The sequence below is a fragment of the Dendropsophus ebraccatus genome, chromosome 7, assembly GCF_027789765.1.
Source record: "Dendropsophus ebraccatus isolate aDenEbr1 chromosome 7, aDenEbr1.pat, whole genome shotgun sequence".
In the NCBI taxonomy this organism is placed as follows: Eukaryota; Metazoa; Chordata; class Amphibia; order Anura; family Hylidae; genus Dendropsophus; species Dendropsophus ebraccatus.
In genome coordinates this window covers 56,593,578-56,609,752 of record NC_091460.1, presented here as the reverse complement: position 1 = coordinate 56,609,752, position 16,175 = coordinate 56,593,578, and the positions used below count along the sequence as shown (strand labels likewise).

General features: G+C 41.4%; 1 protein-coding gene across 6 annotated transcripts in view; it reads right to left on the bottom strand.

Moving 5' to 3' along the window:
• The window catches only part of LIMCH1 (LIM and calponin homology domains 1), a 206,224-nt gene that overhangs the window by 17,843 nt on the left and 172,206 nt on the right, over positions 1-16,175 (bottom strand). For 5 of the 6 annotated variants that reach the window (XM_069977568.1, XM_069977569.1, XM_069977571.1 and 2 more), the window contains 8 exons: positions 11,884-12,010; positions 9,289-9,443; positions 7,532-7,940; positions 6,609-6,836; positions 6,407-6,497; positions 5,748-5,896; positions 4,773-4,869; positions 695-769 (listed from right to left, as the gene is read on the bottom strand). In XM_069977568.1, the coding sequence (XP_069833669.1) occupies positions 695-769; positions 4,773-4,869; positions 5,748-5,896; positions 6,407-6,497; positions 6,609-6,836; positions 7,532-7,940; positions 9,289-9,443; positions 11,884-12,010 (1,331 nt within the window). The remainder of the gene's footprint in view (positions 1-694; positions 770-4,772; positions 4,870-5,747; positions 5,897-6,406; positions 6,498-6,608; positions 6,837-7,531; positions 7,941-9,288; positions 9,444-11,883; positions 12,011-16,175) is intronic. The other variant, XM_069977572.1, reaches the window with a different exon arrangement.

Genomic DNA, 16,175 nt, shown 5'->3' with positions numbered 1-16,175 from the left:
TAACATATACTTTATATACTCCTACAAAGGATAAAAACGCTAAAAATGGATTCTTCCATTCTATATATATTCTACTATACATATAAAAAATACACTATTACTCTGCTATGCTTTTGTCTACAGCAAAATTTAAAGTAATTAAATGAAAACAGTTAAATGTAAACACAAAACACAGTGTGAACCCAGCCTTAAAGGAAACCTGTAACCTAGACGGTTTGTAGCATAAAACACGGATAGGCTCCCTTATTACCCCGGTGAAAGGCTACACCGTTTCAGATTAAATCATGTACCAATGTAATAATGTAACCTGTCAGTGTTTTTCGCTGTCTATGGTTTAGGCAGCATAGAACTGATAACAGGTTCCCTTAAAGTTACAAACGTGGGTTGACCTAAAGTTACTGTACATACCTTTCAGTCTTAGTGAATAGAAAATAGGAGGAAAAAAGTCAAAACTGAATCTTATTTAGTAATACATTGATGGCAAGACAACTCGTGGTTAAGATTAATGTGACAGTGTACTACATCACACCCTGTTTCTGTGCCAGTGATTCAAATATACTTCAAAATGTTTACAAACCTGTGATTTTTTTTTTTCATGTGAGAGCCCAAAGAAGTACCACACAAGTGATTTGTGAGTGCCTTACACCAAGACTGTGTGCAAATACCTCAAAGTCCTTGAAATTACTACAGTTACCTGTCTGAGAAAATAACTGGGAACGCTGCCAAACATTCTGGATCTTAACGTACAAGCAGAATTTGTGGGGGAATTCTAAAGTGCAATAGTTGGGAAACAAATGTATAAAAAAATAAAATAAAGAAATAACTCTACTATATACAACAAAAGGCAATGTGCTAAAATGTGGAAAATTACAATACTGTAAGTCATTTTTCTTAACTGATACAGAACTCAAATGGTCAAGTGAAGGGAGAACTCTGTGAATATACTGGAATACGACCACATATTCTATACAGATAAGGCTAGGTTCACACTGCGTTTTCAGCATCCGTTTAACGCATCCGTTTTTTGCAAAAAACGCATGAAAAACGGATTGCAAAAAACGGATTCATTTGTGTGCATCCGTTTTTCCATTGACTTCCATTATAAAAAAAAAACGGATCCGTTTTTTTTGGCGGACCAAAAAACGTTGCTGACCCTATTTTTCTGGACGTTAAAAAAAACGGATCCGTTAAACGGATGCTGAAAACGCAGTGTGAACCTAGCCTAAGAGGCCAAGTGACACTTTGAAAAATGCATATTTGCAGCATATATTATCACATAATGTAAGGATATCATGTACACTATAATGACCACCAAGAAATTGTAAGATAGCAAAATAGAATTTAAGTATTTTAAAAGGGTAGTGCGGCGGTAAGCAATTATTCACTAAATAACACACATTAAAAAGTTATACAACTTTGTAATGTATGTTATGTTAGTGAATGGCCCCCTTCCACATGTTTCCCCCCCCCCCCCCCCTGGAAGTGTAGTGCTCTATACTCACCTGATTCGTGCCGACCCCCGTCCGCAATCTTGTAACAATGATGTCATCTTCGGGGGGCCAGCCAAACTGCTCCGACCGTCCCTCATGCCGGCCCCCCTCTGCCACGTCATTAGCTGCTCAGCCGCGATTGGCTGAGCATAACTGTGCTCGGCCAATTGCGGCTGAGCAGTTGATGACGTGGCAGAGGCCGGAAGATGACATCATTGTCACAAGATGGCGGACGGGGGTCGATATGGATCAGGTGAGTATAGAGCACTACACTTCCAGGTCTAGGGTGGCTGGGGGGAAATATGGGGAAGGGGGCCATTCACTAACATAACATACATTACAAAGTTGTATAAAGTGAATAATTGTTTAGCGCCGCACTTCCACTTTAAAGATTCAAATTCGATCTGCTATTCACTTACCACTAAATCATTCCCCACTTCCAGTGATCAATATGAAGAAATGCAAATAGATGCAACAATATATATTCTTAATAATGATTCTGCTAGCCACATAGTCACTAATGTGAAATGTCAGGATGGCAGATGTCACTTTTGGCTATTGGCTACTTTCCCATTCTTTATTGTTGGAAATGGTAAAATTCTCCACACAGACTCTACTGGCACCAAAACCTAAACATTTGCAGATTCTTCTTAAAGTGTCTCATAGAAAACAGCCAATATCATCCTGTGTAATAGCACCAGCAATTAGCTGAAGAAGTTCTGATCGAGTAATTCTGACTTGCTTAAAAAAGATCGACTGCATGTGTAATAGGGGATTTGCAACTTTGCAAGATCTGCAACAATTGGCTGATTAAAGCAAAGGGCAGCACAATCTAGTTATCTACCATGCAGCCCTGGCTGCACCATTACCAAGCTGTATAATAGCGTCAGTGACCAAGTGTCAAATCAATGAGACTGGAACTTGTTTACTAAGCAGCTTGGCCTATGTAATACAGCCTATACCCCCACACTTCTCCCAGCTTCCTCTAACAATCTGAGGGGGTCTGAAAATCCAGACACATACTCATCAAAACTATTCACGTCTCAGAAATGTCAAGTTTTTTGTGTCAGGTTTTAACCAAGATTAAAAAATATGTCCACTTTCTTTCAAAAAAGCACTACACCCAGTGGCGGACATATAAATTGTGCAGCCGGGTCAGCTGCACAGGGGCTCAGGCCAACATAGGGCCCCTTCAGACTCGGACACTGAGCCTCAGCCTAGTGGACCCCTCCACTGCCCAGGGACCCGCCACATAGGTGATATGTATTGTCCATCCACCCATGCACCAGGTGTCTGATCAGATGTCCTGCCACCCACGGGCCGCCCCACATTCCGCATTGGATATGTGAGCCATGACCGACCACAGTGGCACCACACTCCTGCCCAGCCTCAGGACGGCGCACCAGTGACGTCACCTGGTGGTCGTACATTGGCAATCGTGGCATCGGGAGTCCTAATGACCTGAAGGACCACTGGGGGGTGTTAAAGCAATTATACTTTCCCTTACTATGTTGGGACTGTATAAGGCCCACTACTATAAAGCTCAATGGTCTTTCTAGAACCTGAGCCTGGAGTGGGCTCTGTATGGACATCTTATGGGCAAACTGTATTACAAAGGCAGTGTACTTGTATGTGGTTTCGCCTTAGTATTCCCAGGTGTGCATGAAGTTGCTGAAAAGGTAATGAATTATTTGTGGGGATGGGGCAGCCAGGATGGGTAGTGTGTGGGGATGGGGGGGCAGCCAGGAATGTGGTGGCATGGTTTGCTTATAGGGGGGGCCCAATGCAGTCTGTGTCCGCCCCTGACTACACCTGTCCATGGATTTGGTACTGTAGCTGAGCCTTGGTGTATAAATTATAGGGGTTGTTCCAGGGTTAACACTTTTCACTTATTTACAAAACAGTTATGATTGCTGGAGGAATTCTCCACTAGGACCCCCACCAATCTTGAGAAGAGGGTCCCATGTACTCAGCTATCTGCTTAGTCTAATATGGATTGAAAGGATCGGTAACGTACATGCTCAATCAGCTTAGATTTAGTCAGTAACACAGGACTGCCATTCTCATGAGTGATAGGCATGTAGTGATGTGACCCCACAGCAATCTAATACTTATCACCTGTCCTGTTAAAATGTGATCATGGGACACCACATTTAAAGCTATGGACAGGTATGGTACTGTTTTGTTTTTTTAATGTTTGATATATTTTTGGTGGAGGCAGCAGGCGGTCTCACAAAGAGACGGGCAACGGATATTTCTACTGTACTTTATTTACAAAAAAACGCATGAATGACAAGAAATCTTTCTCCTTCCCATCTACATCGGGCCAAATACATAAGATATCTCTTGGACATTTGGTCAACAGCTTCCTCTTTCGCTCCCTCCTGTACATGAACACTCGGCAGAGCGTGCATGTGTTCTGAGCAGAGAGGCTGCTGCTACACACCTCTAGTAACGGCTTATCTCCCCAAGAACAAAATGAACAGGCAGCTGGAATTCAAGAAGGTCAATTTTTCTCTCCACCAACGTTATTCATTGGGGGAAGGATGGATGGTCTCATTCAAATCAGCAAGAAATGTATGAGGAAAGGAACATGAAGCTATTCACTTAGACATGTAGTATATTGCACACTGCTAAAAAATAAAGTGAGCACAGTTGTCTAATACTGGCAGAAGCCTTCATCACTGGTATAGGGCACTAGATGAATAACCCAGTAGAAAAAATATCCACTGGATTTTAAGGCTTTAACTGCAGGAATAGAAGAACATTGCTCCTTTTTGTACCAGCTTATAAGCAATTCTTCAGAGATCTATGGAACCCTGCGCAATATCTATCAAAAGATGAGAGTAATATATAGAAAGTACTTGGTCTACTACTCTCCAAAATCTTTTGCCCTAGTTTTTTCTATTTCTTAAATCTAATGTTTAATTCAAGTAACTAGGTCTTTGTCACTTTTCCACCATGGCACCATTATAGAGGTCTACTTGAGGAAGTCTTCCAATATCTATAATGGTTCTAGACATTGGTCATATTCCAGGAGTATCTTCAGGATACTTATTGGAGATTCACACTAGGGCTTCATTGTAAATGTGCTTTTATTTAGTGGAATAAACAATACTACATTGCATAGTAGGCAAATTCATTTATGTACAAAAAGTATAAGAAATGGCTTAAAACACTGACGGACAATGTCTGCTACAACACTGCAACCCCGATCCTATTCCAGTCCATGTGGGTGAAAGGTGTGTCATGCCATCAGTGGGAGGCGCTATATGTACGCACCATGCTTCTCTTTCTGTAGTGCATCTTTGTCATCTTCAGTCTTTCTCTTGTCCTGACACAGGGCAGTATCATTTTCCTTAATAGAGAAATCCAAAGACTGAAAAACACAAAAATAACTAGAATTAAACACAGAACTAAAAGCATATGCAAATCCTATGGCTCCATACAAACAGGAGTTAAATAGTTTACCCTTAATATATAATAATGTACAACATATTAGTCCCGAATAGCAGATTGAGTGGCCTGTACCTGCAGGGGATTTTTTCTGTACCTGCTGCTTGTCAATATTAGTAACTTCTATAGAACAATGTGTATGATCTGCATCTATAGGTGACTACAGACAGCAACAGATATAGCCCTTCAGCAAAGTCTCCCATTAAAGGAGAAGTCCAGCGAAAATATTTATTGAAGTAAATACAAATCACCGATATACTCTTATTACAGGAAATGCTTATAAAGGGCTTTTTTCCCTGCACTTACTACTGCATCAAGGCTTCACTTCCTGGATAAAATGGTGATGTCACGACCCGACTCCCAGAGCTGTGCGGGCTGTGGCTGCTGGAGAGGATGATGGCAGAGGGATGCTCAGTGTCCCTTCAGTGCCCTGTGTCCCTCAGTGTCCCCCTGCCATCATCCTCTCCAGCAGCCACAGCCCGCACAGCTCTGGGAGTCGGGTCGTGAAATCACCATGTTATCCAGGAAGTGACATCACCACGTTATCCAGGAAGTGAAGCCTTGATGCAGCAGTAAGTGCAGGGAAAAAAGTACTTTATGTACATTTTCCGTATTAAGTGTATATTGGGGAATTTTATAACTTTTGGGGGGGTAATACAATGCTTTAATAAAAATTTTCGCCAGACTTCTCCTTTAATGTACATGCTACTTGTCTTTTAAGAGATTTCATAAACAGATTTTACATTGCTGACATATAACGGGGCTGCAGCACAAGCTTAGCTCTATGGAAGGAACAATTACCCAATGCATAACCAGTGGTTTGGAGCCCTCTTTTTGTTCTTCCTCCAGATCCTTTCCATTCACAGTGGGTTCCGTGTTAGGGACTGGTTGTAACTCTGACGTGGTCACAGTGGCTTCTTCTTTGCCTATGATAGGATGCTGTGTTGAATCTAAGAGAAAAATCACAAACAATGCACCACAGAATAAATAACTATTAATGACCATGTATACACGGGAATTGAAAAAACACCTTTATATCAAAGTATTTGGCTAACCAGGAGAGTGAAAAAGTAATTTAATACAACTATATACGGTAAGCCATGGTGGTTGCACAGGAGAGATAATATAAATAAATATAAATATAAAAAGAGACTGCAGGAAGTCTGACCTCCGCACCGCCCGCTGATCTCCTTTATAATGAATATAGCCGCAGGTATGGAACATGGCCCTCGGCTCTATTCATTCCTATGGAGCAGCCGGCAAGAGCTGAGTGCTGTACTCAGCTCCATAGGAATAAATAGAGACAAGGGTCACATGCTGTACCCATGGCTGTATTCATAACAAAAGAGCCAGGAGCCGATATGGAGATCAACAGAGATTACGGAGGATGGACAACCTCTTTAAAGCTCTAATCTGTGTGCACTACAGTTAGGGTATGTTAGATTAAACAATGTACAAACCTTTAGTTTGTTCTGTGTGGACATGTTCAGTTGTCAAAGAAGAATCTACTTCTTCCACTTGGTTTGTGTGGTTTATCCCTTCAGAGGTAACCTGGTGAAAACATAGGAAGTACATTTATTCAGTAAAAGCAATGATGCAGGCCTTCACAGAATACTGGGGAACAGGATGTGTGTTGCTCAGCACAACAATGGCTTTCCTTACTTCTGGATCCTTGTCAGGACTATGCACATTCGGTCTTGTCAAGTTAAGTTCAATAGAAGAAACATCTGTCTTCGGTTCATTTGTTGGTGTGTCCACTCTGGCGACACCTTCAAACCTCTGTGATCTGGTTAGCGAGGAAGCGAAGGTGGAGGTTAAAGATGATTCTCTGTCCTTCTGTTCCTCTGTGCCGTTAAGTGCTTCTCCGTTCATGCTGATCTTTCCATCTACCTAAAGAGATTAAGGCAATATGTGCTTAGAAATAAGGGTTAAGACATATAATGTAAAAAAAACAAGGTAATCTATGGATAGCTCATCAGCTCAGTTTGCTTGGAGACCTCTCTAACAGGGATTGTCCACCTCCTGCTGAGAGCCCCCTGGTGAGGAATCAAAACACAGGGAACACTGGATGAGGCATGTCACATCTGTGGCCTATGATTGGCTGAGGGGACCAGGTATCATCGGCACAATTGCAACAAAGGAGCATTTTTCTGTGGAGCTGAACAACCCTTTAAATAACTTCTCCGCCTATAATGTTACATTAGTAGTAATGCAAACTGACCTGTCAGGATTAGAAAAAGCTCCACCCCTGTCCCCAAGCTGTGTGTGGCATTACAATTTAGCTCCATTCACTTTAATGGAATGGACATGCAAAACCCACACATAAACTGAGGACAAGAGTGGGGCTATTTCTGGAAGAAAGCAGCCTGGACAACCCATATAAATACACCAAAATGTGTATGATGTAGATGACAAATGAGTTGAAGGATAACATATTTGTAGGAGTGCATAAACTTTAAAATGAATTTAGTTTTTCTATCTACCACCCAACTCCACAATGCAAATCCACAAGGTTTCTTTACATGCAGGCATACTATTTATTGCTGTTGTGCTAAAGCTAATATCAGTCCAATCTCTAATTTTACCTTGAAAGTCTTCAAGACCTGCTGTGTACTTCTGGGCTGGGAGTAAGGCTTGGGTGTCAGCATAGGCACTGCCTTAGAAACCACACTTTTAGATGGTGATGTCCGACCTGCTGGTGCTTTAAAGTCTGATTCACTAGTAGGACATATGGTTGCCTCCACTGTAGATGTGAATTTAGGAGACGGTAAAGATTGCTGCCTCAGATACTTCAATGGGTTGGGGTCCTCTGTAGAGGAGAGTAAGCCTGGCTCCACAGAGTGGCTTCTCTCAAGAATTTTTGGCATCACTAAACTTTCAAGAACAGCTTCACTTATTGTAAACCTTTCTATGTATTTCTGCAAAATCTTTTCTGCTTCCTCTTTTGACTTTGCGTTCTTGTAGGCTTCATGCAATTCTTTTTCTCTCCGCTCTCTGTTAGGGAAAAAATAATGGCAGGAATTGTGATGCAGTTACCGGCTATGTACAATGCTTAATACTATAATATTATTGCAACCAAAGGGCACACAACTATTGCAACCAATGTGCATATAGGCTGAGAGGAACCAATGGCAGCTGGTGTGTTTAGTGGAAAGCTTTTTTTTTTTACTCTTTATTTCTATCTATGCAAATGCAAACTCCCACAATCCACTGCTCTCTGATGACAGAAAACCAGAATCGGCCTGTCTCTGACTGATCGCATGAAATGAATTCCATAGACTGCTCCTGGTTATGAGACCCTGACTCATCAAAAATGTTGACATGTCATATCAAAAGTTTATTTGAATAACACTTTATGATTTCAAAAATATGTTGGGTATAAAAATGTACTGAATAACGTAATTATAATGTACAGTCCACTTTAGAGTGATATAAGCATTAGATAGATAGATAGATAGATAGATAAGATAGATAGGAAAGATAGATAGGAAAGATAGATAGATAGATAGATAGATAGATAGATAGATAGATAGATAGATAGATATGTATGTATGTGTGTGACTGTCTCTTTCATTTGAATAGAGAATGCAGGATTCCATGCACATGCTGCAGAAAGAGCCCCATTCAGTTGTATGGAATGAACGTGTAAGTAGCAGAAATTTCTGCAACAAATCTGGCTTGTGTAAACATTCCAATAATAGTAAATACACATCAAAGTTGTGAGCACAGACAGTTTTTTTTTGTAGGAAACAGATTAGAGACCACATCAAAGGTTTATTTTTTATTTTTAAATCTCTAAGGGACATATGACAAGAGGTTATTATCAGCCAAACAGGCAAAAATGCAAGTGCTTATTTGTCAACCGCAGCAATTGATCACATGTGGTCCCAACAGAGATCGCTATTTGAATTAAAGAGGGAAAGTGGACTTTAACTATTCAGCATTTTTGTGATGTGACAACTGACATATTAAACAGCTAATGGCTATCCCAATCAAATAAAGTGACGGTACAGGACTAGGATATTCTAACACTTTATGAGTTTGAGCCCCCCACTAATCCTGAAAATAAAGGTGCTGCAACACAGTGAAGGGCACTGCAGCCTGACCCCATTTACTTGAATACAGCTGTACTGCAGTTTTCCAGCAGAGTGGGCGGCTAGAGACCATTGTGTAGTGGAAAAAACTGTGAGAGGGACAAAATGCTAAATCTGTATTGCAGCTCTCTCCATTCTCTGCACTCGTGAGGCTCCTAGAGACCATGTTCTAGCGATATGTCAGTAACAGATGGAAATAACCCTATAATTTAGCACATATACAATGCATTACCAGAAAGACTACTTACTTCTCCTCCACTATTTCTTTATATGTTTTTATACTTCTCCTCCTTTCTGAGTCACTATCTCCACTAAGCAGCCTCTCCATCTTTTTCCTTTCTTCTTCTTTCTTTATCAAGTCCTGCGATGCGCTCCTCCTGCGAGTCTTCCATCGAGCAAGGTCCTAGAGAAATGCCCAAGGTTTAGCATCAAAGAAAGACAGCTCTCTCTCTCTCATATATATATATATATATATATATATATATATACACACACATATACACACACACACACACACACACACACACACATATACATATATATTCCAGTTTTCCAATGCTGGTACAACTCCTGGCACCTGTTGTTCCTTTCTGTGCACCAGTGTGCCATCCAATGATTTAATAAAGCCACTTGAAAAGTAATCACTACGGCCATCCGTATGTACTGAGGAACAACCAGAGCAGCAGGAGGTACAAGAATTCAGCGGTAATGTATAAGAGCTGACCTGGTAAAGCAAGCAGTTTGCACAGTTTGTTGTTTCCATTTTTAAATCCTTGAAAAGTCCCTTTAAAAGCAAACTTGTCACATTGAAAATACAATCCAATCTCTAGGTAGCATGTTCTATATATATATTTTTTTGTAAGAATGACATCATAAACAGCTTTTGGATAGAGGCATTCCAAAAGCTTTGATCAGTCCTGGTCTGAGTGTTCAGACCTGTACCGATCATGAGAACGAGTCAGGGGAGGACTGCACTGCAGCATGTCCATTCCACTCTTTGTAAAAGGACGCTGGTTGACCTCAGAGAGATCAACCAAAACACCGCAGAGACACCATCACCATCAGTGTATTCTAGAACATTGCCCCCTGGGAAATCAAATATGCAAAAGAACACTGCAGAGACACAATCACATGTCTCGACGTCAGTAAACTAGCCAGACCTTCCCTCCGGGAAGGAACAACCAAGCCAAAGGCATTCTCCAGTAAAGGAAACCACCTTAGCAAGGTATCCATCCACAGACAGCTGTTTCGGGGTTTTTGCCCCTCATCAGTGTGGAGTAGGTTTCTGGCTAGTGGGAGCAATGACTAGTAAGTGCATGCAAAAGGACGCTGGTTGACCTCAGAGAGATCAACCAAAACACCGCAGAGACACCATCACCATCAGTGTATTCTAGAACATTGCCCCCTGGGAAATCAAATATGCAAAAGAACACTGCAGAGACACAATCACATGTCTCGACGTCAGTAAACTAGCCAGACCTTCCCTCCGGGAAGGAACAACCAAGCCAAAGGCATTCTCCAGTAAAGGAAACCACCTTAGCAAGGTATCCATCCACAGACAGCTGTTTCGGGGTTTTTGCCCCTCATCAGTGTGGAGTAGGTTTCTGGCTAGTGGGAGCAATGACTAGTAAGCTGTCTGTGGATGGATACCTTGCGGAGGTGGTTTCCTTGACTGGAGAACGCCTTTGGCTTGGTTGTTCCTTCCCGGAGGGAAGGTCTGGCTAGTTCACTGACGTCGAGACATGTGATGGTGTCTCTGCAGTGTTCTTTTGCATATTTGATTTCCCAGGGGGCAATGTTCTAGAATACACTGATGTTGAGACACGTGATGGTGTCTCTGCGGTGTTTTGGTTGATCTCCCTGAGGTCAACCAGCGTCCTTTTGCATGCACTTACTAGTCATTGCTCCCACTAGCCAGAAACCTACTCCACACTGATGAGGGGCAAAACCCCCGAAACAGCTGTCTGTGGATGGATACCTTGCTGAGGTGGTTTCCTTGACTGGAGAACGCCTTTGGCTTGGTTGTTCCTTCCCGGAGGGAAGGTCTGGCTAGTTCACTGACGTTGAGACATGTGATGGTGTCTCCGCAGTGTTCTTTTGCACATTCCACTCTGTGTCAGGGGAAAAAAATCGTGAAAAACGTGAAACAGAGACAGGAAAGAACCATGCTTAGCGATGTCTTCTCCCGTCTCATTCTCATGATCGGTAAGGGTCTGACCATTCAGACCAAGACTGATCAAATCTTTTGACATGTCTCTATGACATATCAAAGTTTTATTTATAATGAAATGTACACTTTAAGAGTCCAGTGGGTTGCCCCCACTCTCATTAGAACCACCCACTGAAGCCTAGAATAAGCAGGAATTTAAGTACAGTATTTATAAGGTTTTCTAAATGTATTTCCACAAAACTATATAGATCAATCTGCTCAGCATATCCTGCTGTATATTATTCCTTCTATAGATCTGACTTTATTTTTCAACATGACAAACTCCCCTAAGGCTATGACAACTTTCCCTAACTTCCTAGCTTGCATTAATTTAATGATATTCTGTATTTTGTATATAAAGCTCTTATATACTGTATTTCCATAGTATCACAATACAAGCCTACTGCCACTCATCTATCTCCTATTTCCTAATGTAAGTCAGTAGGAATTAAGAGACAGGCAGGGTGTATATCTATTTGCTTCCCTTGTAGTGTACATTGTGCAAGAGAAATCCAGCTGTTGTAGGATAAAAACATACAAAACAAGTGGGAAGTGTCCAGGAGCAAAAAAGCATTGTATGCTGAGAAGCAGCCTAGAAAGAGACATTGCATTGTAACAGGTTAAAACTACCTACATCCTGCCACGTGTCATCCTCCTCTTTAAGTAGATCATTGACAAACTGCAGATGTTCTTGGTGGGCTCTGCTATGTGGAATCATTGCTCCTTCCTCTTCATACCTCATATCCAACATGCTTACACTCCTGGAAAGAACACAAAAAAATCCAATTTACTAATCTTTTGCAAGCATTCTGTAAATGTTCCACTAGATGGTGCTACACGGTAAAGCAACGTGCAGTCACAGTTTGCTTGGATGTCTATGAATGCAGTTTTCCATGGTCGCCCTGGAGGGGGAGACATTTGTTAAGAAAAGGAGTTAAAACCAAGCACTGAAGGTCTAGTAAAGCATGCGAGCATTATTGTGCAATTATCAGATCAGTATCTTGACATGACTAATAGGGGTTATAGGTGACCCAACACAGACAGCACCCAATATAAATGTTTCATATTAACTAGAAGCTGTATTTTTTTTAGGTTACCTGCGTCAAGGCACTCAGCGATGTTAGATTTGTATACATAAAACATATACCCAGCATGAGATTTTATCAAGGTATCAAGGTATGAATGTACCAAATACTGTCAGCCTTACGTGGGCAGAAATATGCAGAAAGGAAAAATGCAAGATTACAGATAGTGAGAATAAGTTTACTGCTTAAGACTGTGCAGAAAGAATGACTGGTCCAATAACTACAGTGTTATTCTCTATCCCAGTGATCCCCAACCTGTGGCTCCCCAGCTATTGCAAAACTACAGTTCCCAATATAGGGTCATGGCATGCTGGGAATTGTAATTTTGTAACAGGAAGAGATCAATGGGTTGGAGGTCACTGCTTCATCCCAAAAATTACTCAAGAATGAATATAAAAAAAAAAATAGTACAGTAGGTTTCATTGAGCTTTGTCTGGAGGTGGAGAATTTGATTTTAGCTCTATGAGGTACACAGGGAGCTGCGGTCAGTAAGTGCAGTGAGTACACTTACTTATACTACACTGAACAATCTTACTATAAAGTGGCCGACCCCGTTAACGTCTGTTACCGAATGGACTGTCTGGTTCAGTTCTGTGACGCCAAATGGACTCTCTTGAACCTAGCCTTATTTCTTCTTTATTCTTTCTCTAGCTACATTCCACTCCAAAAAATTTAGCACAACTTATGTGGTGTCCCACCACGGGTCTTTCTTGTCTTTACACCCCTCGCAAAAGTCTGTACTTCAAAGTTAAAGTGGTAATGAAGTTTTGCCACTAGATGTCGTTAGTATGTATATTGTGTACCTACGTATTACACAGCTGTAGGTAAATAAAGGGTTATTGTTTCTGTGCACTAATAAGAGCTTTTTCTCTTTCCTGCCTATCTCTATCCTCTTTCTCTTGCACTCTTTTCTCACCCACTAACAGCACACGTTGCAGACGCAGTAGAGGGAAGTCACATGGGAAGAGGAAGTGTAGTCACACCTTAGTGAGTCTTACTCTGGCTTTGGTAGAGGATGGACGCAAGCCAGAAAGGTCCCTGCAGTAGCCAAGTAGGGCCCTGGCTTATGCCAGGTCCCCTGTGGAGTTTTTGGTCAGTCTCTGTAGTGAACGGACCTACATGAGATACCTTAGCACTGTTTTCTAGACAGCAGCACTTCCACACACTATGCAGTGCTGAACGCACACTTAGAGAGGACAAGTCAAGGATCATCCCAACCCACGCCGAGAACCAGTGTAAAAGTGCAGGACAGTATCCTGAAGAAAGAGGAACTGATCCGGATAGAGCAAAGTTGCTAGAAGCCTACGTACTCTATCTCAAAGTGCTGGTGTCATCAGAGAACTCTGACCACTCTGCTCAACCCAGGTAACAAGGTCTGGGGCTTGTGTTCACCCTCTAGGACCTGTCGCCCGACACTGGTGGGGAACAGGTGGTGCAAAGACCAAAGAGTCAAAACACGAGCACAAGTATTCTCTCTACTCTCAAATATTCTACTTATTCTCCTTCTAAAGTTCTGGCAGAGCACACTTTTACCCTGGATTAGGACTGTCAACATCCTCCTCTCTACCTCTCCGAACCTCTTCTACCTCTTAGCACACAACTCAGTCAGTACGGCTGCACCTCTGCTTCAACTCTCGGCACAGGTCGTGTCACTAAAGATTAAAGTATATTGTCAAGTCAAGATCCTGCTGTATATCACTGTATTAAGCCTTCCTGCAGTAAAGAGGAGTTTATTTCTTTTAACTGGACTCAGTGGTTATTCGCTAAGCACCTACACAGCCATTGCATCTTCCTTGGGTAATCTCCCCTTTCTGTGGGTGGCAGTACCAATAGTCTGGGTGGGTCAGAACTCCACTCCGGAGCACAGTGATAAGCACCCAAGGGAACCCCTCGCATCCTGGCAGGTTACTGACCACAGGGGAAAGGGTATAGCAAGGGTATATCTAAAATAAAAGCAGGTGCCACCATACCTGTGTGCCCAACTGGCTATGGCGTCACAGCAACCTAACATCTGGCTGAGCTATATTCCGACCAACCACCACAGGAGTGGCATCACACGTTACCATCTAGCAAATGATCGGTCGAGCATACACCACACTTATTCTTGTAAAATCTTTAAAATATGACTAAATAATGAAAGTTTATGAAGTAGTTTATCTTAAGCATATGGATGGGGAGAGAACAGTGAGCTAAGAAAATAGCTACAAGAATAGCATGGGCTTATAGGGGTATTCAAGAGTGAGCAAAGAAATGTAAGTTATTCAATTCCCAATATGCTTTTTGTTTTAATTCTTGCTGGATCTCTGCTTACCGTCACTAAATGGAAACCTTCTTTGCGGACTTCTATTGGACAAACACCTATTCTGGTCCAGTGTTGGACATAGGTGCAATACAGACATTTAAATTCCCCTTTAGGCTATGTTCACATTATGTAAAAATAAGGGTAACTCACAGCTATTGTTGCAAAACAACAACCGCTATTAACGATTATGTTCATCAATAAGGCTAGGTTCACACTGCGTTTTTGCAATCCGTGTTTTTGATCTGTTTCTTGCAAAAAACAAATGCATTTGTGTGCATCCATTTTGATCCCTTTTTCCATTAACTTCCATTGTAGAAAAAAAAAAAACGATCAAACCGGATCTGTTTTTTTTTTGACAAACACAAAAACATAGCTGACACTACTTTTGTGTCTGCAAAAAAAAATGGATTTTTTTTTTTTTTTTAAATGAAAGTCAATGGGAAAATGGATGAAAACAAATGCATCTGGTTTTTTTTTTATCCGTTTTTTATCCGGATGAAAAAAAGACGGATTGCAAAAAGCAGCATGAACCTAGCCTTACAGGTTTTTTTCGATTTTTTTTTCCAACAATGGCCGTTATTTTTCCCTATTTTTACATTGTGGGAACAAAGTTAAGGTAAAACCAACTAAAAAAAAAAAAAAAGTTAAAGGCATACTGTCTTTCTCTATGAGGTAGAGTGTTCCAGCTATGTGGCAGCGGCAGTCACTAACACACCTGCATAAATACACTAGAATATCACATTGCATAAAGCAGTCATACATGTTTATGCTGGCAGGTGTGACTGAAAGATTCTGCCACTGCAGGATAAACTCAAGTTAGGCGGAGAGGATGAGGTCATTCTGATAAATCGTGTATAAGAAGGGGAAATATATAAAAACATAATACACACAGCACCTAGATAACTTTTATATAGCCAGAGAACACTGTGCACAATGTAAAATGGAGCATACAGAGCAATGTCACAGACCATTTAGAGGGCATTTCAGGCTGGCCCAATGGAAACCTTAACACAGAGCGGAAAACCTATGGTGTTGTGAATATAGCAGCCTCCATAAAGGAGGCTGACAACCGGAGAGCACTGATATACAGCTCGCATACATAAAGTGAGTAAAACCTGTGTGTGCCATACCAAATCAGCATATCAAATCCTAACATATAATAGTGACCAGTGACATGCCTGACGTAGTGTCCTGTATATTAGAGTATACTGTACATTAAATGTGATATTTGTATCTTCTTCATGTACCTGGCCAGTTTTCTTGTGCTCTTTGGGGTTAGTAACCACTAATCTTGATAATGGACCTCATGGATACCAGAGCCTAGACACAATATGTAATACACAGCACATTCTCTGTTTTCAGCACTGATTTTAATGGGGAAACTTTACATTTGCAGTAGCAGCAAAGTGGATGAGAGCTCTAAAATCCCTACCACACACTCCAGATGTTGACTCCACAACATGTCAGTTTTTGCATTGGATCTGCGGTAGATTGATAGCAGATTTATCCAATTAACTGCAGGTTTTGTAGATTTTGCTG